This window comes from Accipiter gentilis, chromosome 28 (genome assembly GCF_929443795.1).
Source record: "Accipiter gentilis chromosome 28, bAccGen1.1, whole genome shotgun sequence".
Classification (NCBI taxonomy): Eukaryota; Metazoa; Chordata; class Aves; order Accipitriformes; family Accipitridae; genus Astur; species Astur gentilis.
Genome location: NC_064907.1, coordinates 20,402,501 through 20,412,850, shown reverse-complemented (window position 1 = coordinate 20,412,850; position 10,350 = coordinate 20,402,501). Strand labels below are relative to the sequence as shown.

Here is a 10,350-nt window from a genome sequence, read left to right as displayed (position 1 = left end):
GGGGGGGGGCTGGTCCCTGCAGATGGTGGGTGCATACCCATGGGTGCTGGGGGGCGGGGGGTGTCAACCTATAGGTGACACAGCCAGGTAACGTATATACTGTCACTTCCCAGGGTCACCAATCACCCCCCCACCCCCCAGCCGTTCTCCAGCCCTACCGGGGTGAGGACAGAGGCCACTGCCGTGTGTGTCCCCCCCCGACCCTATGCCCCCCCCGGGTGTTTTGGGAACACGGGGGTGGCAGCGGTGGGACACACACCTTTATTGCACGACAGAGAGCAGCAGGCAGCGGACGCGGGGAGGGGGTGCAGCGGCAACGCTTTGGGGGGGGCTGGGGGGGGGGGGCTGCGACACCCCCCCCAACCCCCTCCATCCCTTTTTTTTTGGAGGGGGGGAGGGTGTTCTCCCTGAGTTTCCCTATTCTTAATCCCAAGCCCCCCCTCCCCCAGGTTGGCTCAATACTGGTGGTGCCCGAAGGAACCTCGTACCAGGGTGTGGGGGGGTGCCCCCCCAAATATCCCCACATGTCCCCCCCCCATGTCCATCACAGCAGGTTCTTGTTGCGTTTGGGGACAATCTTCCTCACCGTCCGGCGCTCGGAGATGTTCCTTTTGACGCGGACGGTGGGGGCGATGGGGGGCTCGGGGACCAGCGAGGGGCTGGAGTGGGCTTTGGTCAGGGTGGGGGGGTCCGGGGGGGCCACCACTGGTCCCGCTTGGGCTTCCCACCCTTCCAGGTCCTGGGCGCCGGCGTTGATCCACGTCTCCAGCACCTGCACGTAGGTCTCATAGCGACGTCTCTGCCGGGGAGGAAGATAAGGATGGAGGTGAGCAACAGCCATGGGGATGTCCCTGGTGTCCCCAATGTCCTCAGTGTCCTTGTCCCATAGTGGCACCTCTCCCGTTGGGAAGATGAGGCTGGAAATGAGCCACCACCGTGGGGACGTCCCCCATGTCCCATAGTGGCGTCTGTGCCGTGGGGAAGATAAGGACGGTGAGCCACCACCATGGGGACGTCCCCATGTCCTCAGTGTCCCCCATGTCCCATAGCGGCACCTCTCCCATCGGGAAGGTAAGGATGGAGATGAGCCACCACCATGGGGACGCCCCCAACGTCCCCCACGTTCCCGGGTGTCCCATATAATGAAATTAATGAGGAATCGATCTGCCCCACCTCGTAGAGGAGATACTCCTTCTTCAGGCGGTACTCGTCCAGGTCGCGGGCTCGCCCCCGCTTTTCGGGGAGGTTGCGTTGGTGCTCGAAGAGCTCCTGGGCCACCCGCTCCATCCACTCCTCGTGGGAGCGGTGCTGCTCCTCCTGCCCACGGGGAGAAGGTTGGGGTGGGTGACGGTGGGCACCCATGGGTGACACCCACCCCATCCCGACAGCGGGGGCTCACCGGGGGGACGCGGCTGGGGGCGGCGGGGAGGATGGGGCGGACGAAGCGGCGTTGGGAACCGACGGCGGCGGGGAAGGGGGGAGAGGAGAAGAGGGCGGCCACCAAGTTGATGCGGGAGATCCAGGAGAACATCTCCTCCGATGTCCTACCGTGACAGATGAGGTCGTGGGTGATGTCATCACCCTTGGGGACGTCTCTATCCCCTCCCGGCGGGGGGGGAGGGGGGTACTCACGGGGCTTGGAAGAGGAAGACGCGCCAGTCGGCCGTCTGCAGTCGGAAGACGTTGGGGCGCTTGGTGTATTTGCTGGCGCGCTCGGCCAAGGCGTGGTGGACCCCCAGGGGCTCTTCGGCCTCGGGTCCTTCCTCCTCCTGGGGGGTTGGGAAGGGTCCCGGCTCGGGGGGACGGCGGGGGACCCCCGTTCGCCCCCCAGGTTTGAGGAAGTAGAGGACTGTCCCCTTTAGCACAGCCTGGAAGGGTTTCCAGCCTCGTCTGCCCCACGGCGCTGAAAGGGAGGGAGAAGTTTTGGGGCATGGTTGGACCCCAAAAGACACCCTCCCCAAAAATGAGACACCCCACTCCTCAGCTCCAGTAGGCCTTGGTATTGCACCCCAGACCCCGATGGACCCCAAATGGCCCCACATGTCTGCCCCCAGAGATGGGCAGCCCCAAATCTGCCTCCGTAGACCCCAACAGACCCCAAAATTACCCTTCTGGGCCCCAAGAGAGGCTGAGAGCCCCCAGATCTGCCCCCCCCAACCCCAAAATACCTCTTGGGTCCCAACAGACCCCAAACCTGCCCCCACCCCACCCCAGATCTGACACCCCCCCCCAGTCCCAGCAGCCCCCAAATCTGCCCCAAAACACCCCAAATCCCCCCCCCCCCCCAAGTCCCCCCCCACTCACTTTTCTTGCCATCAGCCTCGGCCAGCACCTTCCTGGCCAGCCAGCCCCGGCGGTAGGTGACAGCCCCGGACCCCCCCGGCAGGTCCAGGAAAGGGTTGCTCTTCTTACAGCCAGGGGGGGCCAGGCTGCCCCCCACTGTCATCTCTTCCTCCTCCTCTTCCTCCTCATCCCTACGGGGTGCTGAGCATCACGGGGTGCCCCCCACCCTGTATTCCCCCCCCCCCCCAATAACCCCATACTCACTCTGCCCATGCCAGCTTCTCATTGCGGATGGAGCTGTATAGAGCCTGCGGGGAGGGGGGGGGGAAAGTGGGGTTCAGGGAGGGTCCAGGGGGGTGCCCCCCCACCCTTTTCCAGCCTCACAAACCACACCCCCCCCCCCCCCCCTTAAAATACCTTCAGCTGCTCCCTGGGGAAATCCTGCCCGTCCATCATCCCGCTCAGGTTGGCCACAAATTCGGCACTGGTCATGGCACGGCCGAGGCGCTGTGGGAACAGGGTGGGTGTATGGGTGCCCCCTCGACCCCCCCATCCATAATTTTGCACCCCCCCCCAAAGCACCCCAAAAATGCAGGGTGTGGATTTTTGGGGTCCTCCCCTTTTCCTTACCTGCCCGTGGAGGTCGGTGTTCAGCAACATGATGGCACACGTCAGGGAGTGCACGGCATCTGGCGGGGGGCACGGGGGGGGGTCAGGGTGGGGGTGTCATCCCCCCCCCAGGTGAGGACACCCGTCACCGTGAACCCCAGTGGGTGCAGCTGGGGATGCCCCAAAGCACTGGGAGGGGATGGGTGGGGAAACTGAGGCACGGTTTGGGGTTGGTGCGGGGGGAGGATCTGGTGGTGTATGGGGGGGGCCCTAGGGGTGCTCCCCCCTCCCTCGCAGGGTCTCACCCGGCGAGGGGAAGGCACCGGGGTTGCAGCGATGGTAACGCCGGGAGAAGTGGCCGAGGATGCGCTCGCGCTCCTGCGTCTCGCCCGTCAGCACCAGCGCCTGCAGGAAGGACCTGGGGGTCCCCCCCATGATGGCAGCGGGACCCCCCAAAACACCTAATCCCCCCCCCCCCCAGGAACCCCTCCCCAGATGCTGGCTGCCCCCCTACCCCTATAATCCACTCCCCGCAGATCCCAAATCTTCCCCCATCTAGAGCCTGGTAGATCCCAAATCTTCCTCCCCCAATCCTATAGACCCCAAATCTGCCCTCCCCCAAACCTACAGACCCTCCCCCAGGACCCCAAAAGAGTTCAGATCCACCCCCCAGGCTCCAGCAGACCCTGCTGTTGTGCCTCCCCCCATCCCAGCACCCTGATGGACCCCAAATTACTCCACAACTGCCCCCCCCAAGGCAGACAGCCCCCACATCAGTCTCTGTAGACCCTGACAGACCCCAAAATTACCCTCCTAGACCCCAAGAGAGGCTGAAAGCCCCCAAATCTGCCCCCCAGCCCCAAAACACCCCAAATTTCCTCCCTGGATGCCAAAACCCCACAAATCTGAGACCCCAAATCTTCTCCCAGAACCCAAAACACCCCAAATCTGCCCCTCCTGGCCCCAAAATATGCCAAATTTCCCCCCCCCCGCCACAAAACACCCTGAATTTGCCCCCCCCCCGCCCCAAAACACCCCAAATCTGCCCCTCCTGGCCCCAAAATATGCCAAATTTCCCCCCCCAGCCACAAAACACCCTGAATTTGCCCCCCCCCCCGGCCCCAAAACACCCCAAATCTGCCTTCCTGGACCCCAGCAAACCCCAAATCTGCGCCCCCCAAGACCCCAACAGCCCCCAAACCATCCTAAATCCCTCCTCCCCCAAAGCTCCAAGAGCCCCATCTCTCCCCCGCCTGCAGATGCCAGCCATGCTATCGACTGGGGGGTGGTGGTATACCTTCCCCCCCCCCCCAAAGAAAAAAAACCAAGCCCCCTCCCATCACTACCTGAGCGCCTGGTCCAGCGTCTGGCCACCAAACTGGAAGAAGTCCAGGTACTCCTGGGCCACCATCCCGCTGAAATCATTGCTGGGGGAGACACGACATGAGCTTGAGGGGGTGTCCCCAAACCCAGGGGACCCCCCCCAAAGGGTGGGGGTGCGTGTGTGTGTCCCCCCCATCCTTACTTTTTGCGGAGGAACGCGGCCACCTGGGACTTCTTGAAGCCGTCGAGGTGGAAGAGGCGGGCGGCCAAACGCTGCGCCTCCCCCCGTCGTCCCTGTCCCCCGTTTGCCAGCGCCGGTGTCATCGCTGACCCCCCCGGCGGGCACCTGGGGGGGGGGGGGGGACAACAACGAGGTGGGGGGGTCAGACAGTGCTGGGGGGGGGGGGTGTCCCCTTAACTCTGCCCCGCTGTCTGGCTGGTGTGGCTGTGGGAGTGGGATGGGAGGAAGGAATGGGGGGTCGGGGGGGGGATGGAGGGGGTCTGGGGGGGTGGAAGGGGTCTTGGGGGGGTGGACAGGGGTCTGGGGGGTGGTTGAGGGACAGATGGACAGAGCAGACAGGGATTTGGGGGGGGTCAGCCAGTGCTGGGGGGGATCCCCTTAACTCTGCCCTGCTGGCTGGTCCGGCTCTGGGAGGGGATGGGGGGGCTTGGGGGGGGATGGAGGGGTTTGGGGGGCAATGGGGGGATGAGGGAGGCTTGGGGGGAGGGAATGGGGGGGGTGGAGAGGGGGATTGGGGGTTCCGGGAGGGATGGACGGACGGATGGAAGTCTGGGGGGCAGACAGACAGACAGGATTTGGGGGCTGGGGGGGGGGGGGGGTTGGGGGAGCAGACAGGGTTCTGGGGGGGCGTGGATGGGGATGGGGGGCAGATGGGGGTCCGGGGGGGACAGACAGGGGTCTGGGGGATCGGTGGGTGTGGGGGGGGGCAGACAGAGAGAGGGGGGTCAGCGGGCACAGACAGGGGTCTGGCGGGGGTATGCAGAGGGGCTGGGAGAGGGTTTGGGGGGGCAGATGGATGGGGGGGGTCTGGGAGGGACAGAGAGGGCTTTAGGACGGGACGGGGGGGGAGAGAGGAAAAGGGGGGGGACGCCCACGTGGAACTGAGGGTGCTGGGGAGGCCACATGGCCGGTGCCGGTGTCCCTCACCCATGGGTGCTGGCGGGGGGGTCCGGCGGGGGCTCCTCGCCCATCTCGGGGGGCAGCTCCTCCATGGTGGGGTGCGGTGATGGGGTGGCGGGGAGGGGGGGGCCCTGCACCACTTCCCCCCCCGGGCAGGAAGCGTCTGGGGACGCCAACAGCCAGGCACAGCCGTGTCCTGGCACGGGGGGGCCCCCCCAGGCCCCCTTGATAACCCCCAGTCCTGGGGGGCCCCGCGGTGGCAGGGAGGAGAGTGGGGAGGGGGGCTGGGGGTAGTCCGGGGGGGGCAGGGGATTGGGGGGGGGGTGGTACCCCCCTCCTATGGGCTGATATGGGGGGCTGGGGGGGGGCTGGGGGAAAACAAGGGGGTTTGGGGGACTGGGGGGGGGCTGGTACCCCCCTCCCATGGGCTGATACGGGGGGCTGGGGAGGGGCTGGGGGAAATCGAGGGGGGTTGGGGGTCTGGGGGGGGGCTGGTACCCCCCTCCCATGGGCTGATACGGGGGGCTGGGGGGGGGGCTGGGGGAAAACAAGGGGGTTTGGGGGACTGGGGGGGGGCTGGTACCCCCCTCCCATGGGCTGATACGGGGGGCTGGGGGGGGGGCTGGGGGAAATCGAGGGGGGTTGGGGGACTGGGGGGGGGCTGGTACCCCCCTCCCATGGGCTGATACGGGGGGCTGGGGGGGGGCGGGGGGAAATCGAGGGGGGTTGGGGGACTGGGGGGGGGCTGGTACCCCCCTCCCATGGGCTGATACGGGCGGGTTGGGGTTTTCTGGTATCCCCCTCCTTGGGGCAAATCTGGGGGGGCTAGGGGGGTCCGGTACCCCCCTCCCAGGGGTGGCTTTGGGGGGGTCAGGGGCCTGGGGAGGGACAGATCCTGGTCTCCCCCTCCGGGGGCCACACCTGGGGGGTAACCAGGGCTGGGGGGGTCCTGGTCACCCCCCTGTGGGGTAAGCTCCAGTGGGGCCAGGGGCCCGGGGGGGTCCCAGTACCCCCATTCTGGCTGCAGCCGTAGGGATCTGGGGGGGGTCCCAGATCCCAGGGGCAGATCCGGGGGGTCGGAGAGCGTCAGGCCTGGGGGTCGGGGGGGTCCTGGGGGGGGAGAAGACAGAGCCGGGGGGGGCCCCATCAGCATTAGTGCCCCCCCCCCCCCAAAAAAAACCCAAGGTTGGGGGGTCCCCGCACTCACCCTGCTCCATGGTGCTGCCAACGTCCTGTCCTGCCGGGCGGCACCCAAGGGGTGGGGGGGTGCTGGTGGGGGGGGGACACCCCGGTGTCCCCCCGGTGCCCCCCGTGCCGTCGTCCCCCTCGGTGATGAGCAGCGGCTGCAGGGTGGCACCGTGGGGCCGGTAGAGGGGCACACGGTGGGCACCCGTGGGTGCCAGCACCCGGCTCTGGAAGAGGGGGTTGGTGTGGAAGTGGGGCTCCTCCTCCTCCAGATCTTCCTCTTCCTCGGCGTCTTCCTCCCGGGAAGAGCAGCCGTCGTCATCTTCGTTGTCCTCCTCCTCTTCCTCTTCGTCGCGTTCGGGGTTCCAGCGCTTGGGCGAGGTGGTCCCACCCGCGGGTGTGAGCTCAGGCGAGATGCTCCCGTCCACGGGCACGTGCGCCGGTGGGATGCTCCCATCCGTGGGCACCGACTTGGGCGAGATGGTCCAATCCACGGTCAGAGCCTTGGGCGAGATGCGCCCACCCATAGGAACGTCCTCCGGCGAGATGGATCCATCCGTGGGCACGGACTCGGGCAAGATGCTCCCATCCATGGGCACGTGCTCCTGTGAGATGCTCCCATCCACGGGCACAGACTCGGGCGAGATGCTCCAATCCATGGGCACGGACTTGGGCGAGATGGTCCCATCCATGGGTATGGACTTGGGCGAGACGCTCCAAGCCATGGGCACAGACTTAGGTGAGATGCTCCCATCCTTCGGCACATGTCGACGCGAGATGCTCCCATCCGTGGGCACGGACTCGGATGAGATGGTCCCATCCTTTGGCGCAGGTTGACGCGAGATGCTCCCATCCGTGGGCACAGACTTGGTTGAGTTGGTCTCATCCATGGGTGTGGACTTGGACGAGTTGGTGCCATCTATCGGCACATGCTCCTGCAAGCCGGTCTCATCCGTGGGCACGGACACGGGCGAGATGCTCCCATCCACGGACATCGACCTGGGCGAGACGTTGCCATCTGTAGGCACGCGGCCACGGTGCTCGTTTGAGACGCTCCCACCCATGGACACGTGTGAGATGCTCTCATATGCGATTCCACAGCCTTGGTGCTCGTGGAAGATGCTCCCACCCACGGGCACGGACTTGGGCGAGACGGTCCCATCCGTGGGCACACGGAAGACGCTCTCGTGTGTGGATCCATGGCCTGGGTGCTTGCGGAAGATGCTCTCATCCACGGGCGTGGACCTGGGCGAGATGCTCCCATCTGTGGGCTCGTGGCCACGGTGCTCTTGTGAGATGCTCCCACCCGTGGACGCGTGGAAGAAGTTCTCGTACGTGGATCCGAGGCCTCGGCGCTCATGCGAGCTGCTCCCGTCCGCGGGCACGAACTCGGGCGAGACGCTCCCATCCGCGGGCACGTGCTGGTGCGAGATGCTCTCCCCCGTAGAGCCAAGACCGCGACACCAGCGCGAGACGCTCGGCGCCGCGGCGGCGGCGGCAGCCCCGTGGCCCTGGTGCCAGATGTCCCGGGACGTTCGGTCGCGGTCGTCGCCGTCCGGCCGCTCCTCGATGGCTCCCTGCAGCTCCTGGACGCAGAGCTGGGCTCGCACCAGGCTGGCCCAGAAGACGTCGGTGCCGGCGGGTGCCGCGGTGGGTGCCGCGGTGGCGGGGGTCACCCCTTCGGCACCCGTCCCCGAGAAGACGATGGCGTCCTGCGCCGCCAGGACCCCGGCGGCGGCGGCGGTGACGGCGGCGGTGGCGGCGGCGGTGGTGGTGGTGGTGGTGGTGGTGCCCGCCGGCTCCATGGCACGGTGCCCGCCGCTATGGCTGCCTGCCCGCCGCGTACGGGCAGCTGCCTGTCCTGCCCGGCGTCCCGCTGCCCGGCCCCATGGCCGTGGGTCAGGGCCTGTGGGGGGAGCAGGAGGAGACGGGGGTGGGTGGGGGGGGTCCCTGCACCAGGGGAGGGAGGGAAGAAGGAGGGAGGGAGGAAGGGAAGGAGGGAGGAAGGAAGGGGAGGAAGGAGGATGGAGGGAGGAAGGAAGGAAGGGAAGGAAAGGAAGGAAGGAGGGAGGAAGGAGGGAGGAAAGGAAGGAAGGAGGGAAGGTTGGAGGAAGGAGAGGAAGGAAGGAGGGAAGGAGGGAGGATGGAGGAAGGAAGGGAAGGAAGGATGGAGGAAGGAAGGGAAGGATGGAGGAAGGAGAGGAAGGAAGGAGGGAAGGAGGGAGGATGGAGAAAGGAAGGGAAGGAAGGATGGAGGAAGGAAGGGAAGGATGGAGGAAGGAGGCAGGAAGGGAAGGAAGGAGGGAAGGATGGAGGAAGGAGGGGAAGGAAGGAGGGAAGGTTGGAGGAAGGACAGAGGAAGGAGGCAGGAAGGGAAGGAAGGAAGGGAAGGATGGAGGAAGGAGGCAGGAAGGGAAGGAAGGAGGGAAGGATGGAGGAAGGAGGGGAAGGAAGGAGGGAAGGTTGGAGGAAGGAGGGGAAGGAAGGAGGGAAGGTTGGAGGAAGGACAGAGGAAGGAGGCAGGAAGGGAAGGAAGGAAGGGAAGGATGGAGGAAGGAGGCAGGAAGGGAAGGAAGGAGGGAAGGATGGAGGAAGGAGGGGAAGGAAGGAGGGAAGGTTGGAGGAAGGAGGGGAAGGAAGGAGGGAAGGTTGGAGGAAGGACAGAGGAAGGAGGCAGGAAGGGAAGGAAGGAAGGGAAGGATGGAGGAAGGAGGCAGGAAGGGAAGGAAGGAGGTAGGGAGCAGGGAGGGATGAAGGAAGGAGGGAGGAAGGAGAGAGGAAGGGAGGGAAGGAAGAATGGAGAAAGGAGGGAGAGAGGGAGGAAGGGAGGGAGGAAGGAAGGAGGAAGGGGGGGGAGGGAGAGAGGGGAGGAGGAGGAGGGAAGGGAGGGAAGGGTGGAGGAAGCGGGGATGGAGGGAGGATGGAGGGATGGAGGGAGGAGGCAGGGAGGGAGGCGGGGGAGAGGGAAGGAGGAAGGGACGGAGGAGGAAGGAGGGAGGGATCAGAGGAGGAAGGAGGGATGGAAGGAGGAAGGAGGAGGAGGAGGAAGGAGAACTTGGGGGGGCCAGGGGAGGGAGGGGGTCAGGGTGGGCACCTCCGGGCAGGGGTGGGGGCCGAGCACCCGCACCCCAGCACCCGCACCCCGTCCCCGTCCCCCGCGTCACCCCACGGCCCCCACGTCACGGCCCCCACGTCACCCACGTCACCGCCACCGCCGCCGGCTTCCGGCCCCGCCGGGGCAGGAAAGGGGGATGGGAAGGGGGGGAAGAGAACCCCAACGACCCCCCCAGCTCGGGGGGGGGGGGGCTGCACCCCACCCCGCACCCCACGCCGCGCCCCACGCCTCCGTCCCGCGTAGGCCGCTGCGGAGCACAACCCCATAGCAGCCATCAGAGAAGCCACCACCGTCATGGGGGGGGTCACGGCTCACCCACCCTTGACCCCCTCCCCACGCCAGAGCCCCTGTCCCGAGTGGGGGGGGGGGGGAGAAGCACTCAAGGGTGAGGCTTCTTGCAGCACTGGGGGGGGTCCCCAAATCAAGGAGGGGGGGGGGTCTTGCACCCAGCAGTGGGTGCTGCCTGTATTTTGGGGGGGGGGGGGGGGGGGTGTCCCTGATGAGGCCGGGGGGGGTGCGCCCCAAAGTGGGTGCTGCCTGTGCACTGTGGGGAGGACACCCTGGTGGGACCCCCCCCCAAACCCGGCACCCCCTCCCCCCAAATGCCCTCCCCCCCCCCGCACCGAGGCAGGGGGGACCCCAAGGGGTCCGGGGGTACCCAAAGGGTTATGAGGGGGCTCGGGGGGGCCCCAAG

At 66.7% G+C, this 10,350-nt stretch overlaps 1 protein-coding gene across 1 annotated transcript; it reads right to left on the bottom strand.

Moving 5' to 3' along the window:
- Window positions 1-247: 247 nt before the first annotated feature.
- On the bottom strand, window positions 248-9,693 carry LOC126051844 (PH and SEC7 domain-containing protein 4-like). The gene is made up of 15 exons (XM_049831590.1): window positions 9,636-9,693; window positions 6,564-8,447; window positions 6,064-6,466; window positions 5,384-5,713; window positions 4,418-4,561; window positions 4,239-4,319; window positions 3,198-3,310; window positions 2,914-2,972; window positions 2,701-2,790; window positions 2,548-2,591; window positions 2,305-2,474; window positions 1,633-1,903; window positions 1,400-1,544; window positions 1,174-1,317; window positions 248-799 (listed from the first exon to the last, which is right to left on the bottom strand). Exons 2-15 carry the CDS (start codon window positions 8,344-8,346, stop codon window positions 545-547), a joined length of 4,032 nt encoding a protein of 1,343 aa, XP_049687547.1. The 5' UTR covers window positions 8,347-8,447; window positions 9,636-9,693; the 3' UTR covers window positions 248-544.
- Between the last annotated feature and the right edge of the window lie 657 nt (window positions 9,694-10,350).

What these genes read in the sequence shown, in the direction of transcription:
- LOC126051844 (XM_049831590.1), bottom strand. Translation starts at nt 8,346, where the DNA reads ATGGAGCCGGCGGGCACCACCACCACCACCACCACCACCGCCGCCGCC. An exon ending in CGGTGCCTTCCCCTCGCCGG is followed by an intron (nt 2,973 to 3,197) that starts GTGAGACCCTGC and finishes GCCCCCCGCCAG; the next exon opens with ATGCCGTGCACTCCCTGACG. An exon ending in AGGAGTATCTCCTCTACGAG is followed by an intron (nt 800 to 1,173) that starts GTGGGGCAGATC and finishes CCTCCCCGGCAG; the next exon opens with AGACGTCGCTATGAGACCTA.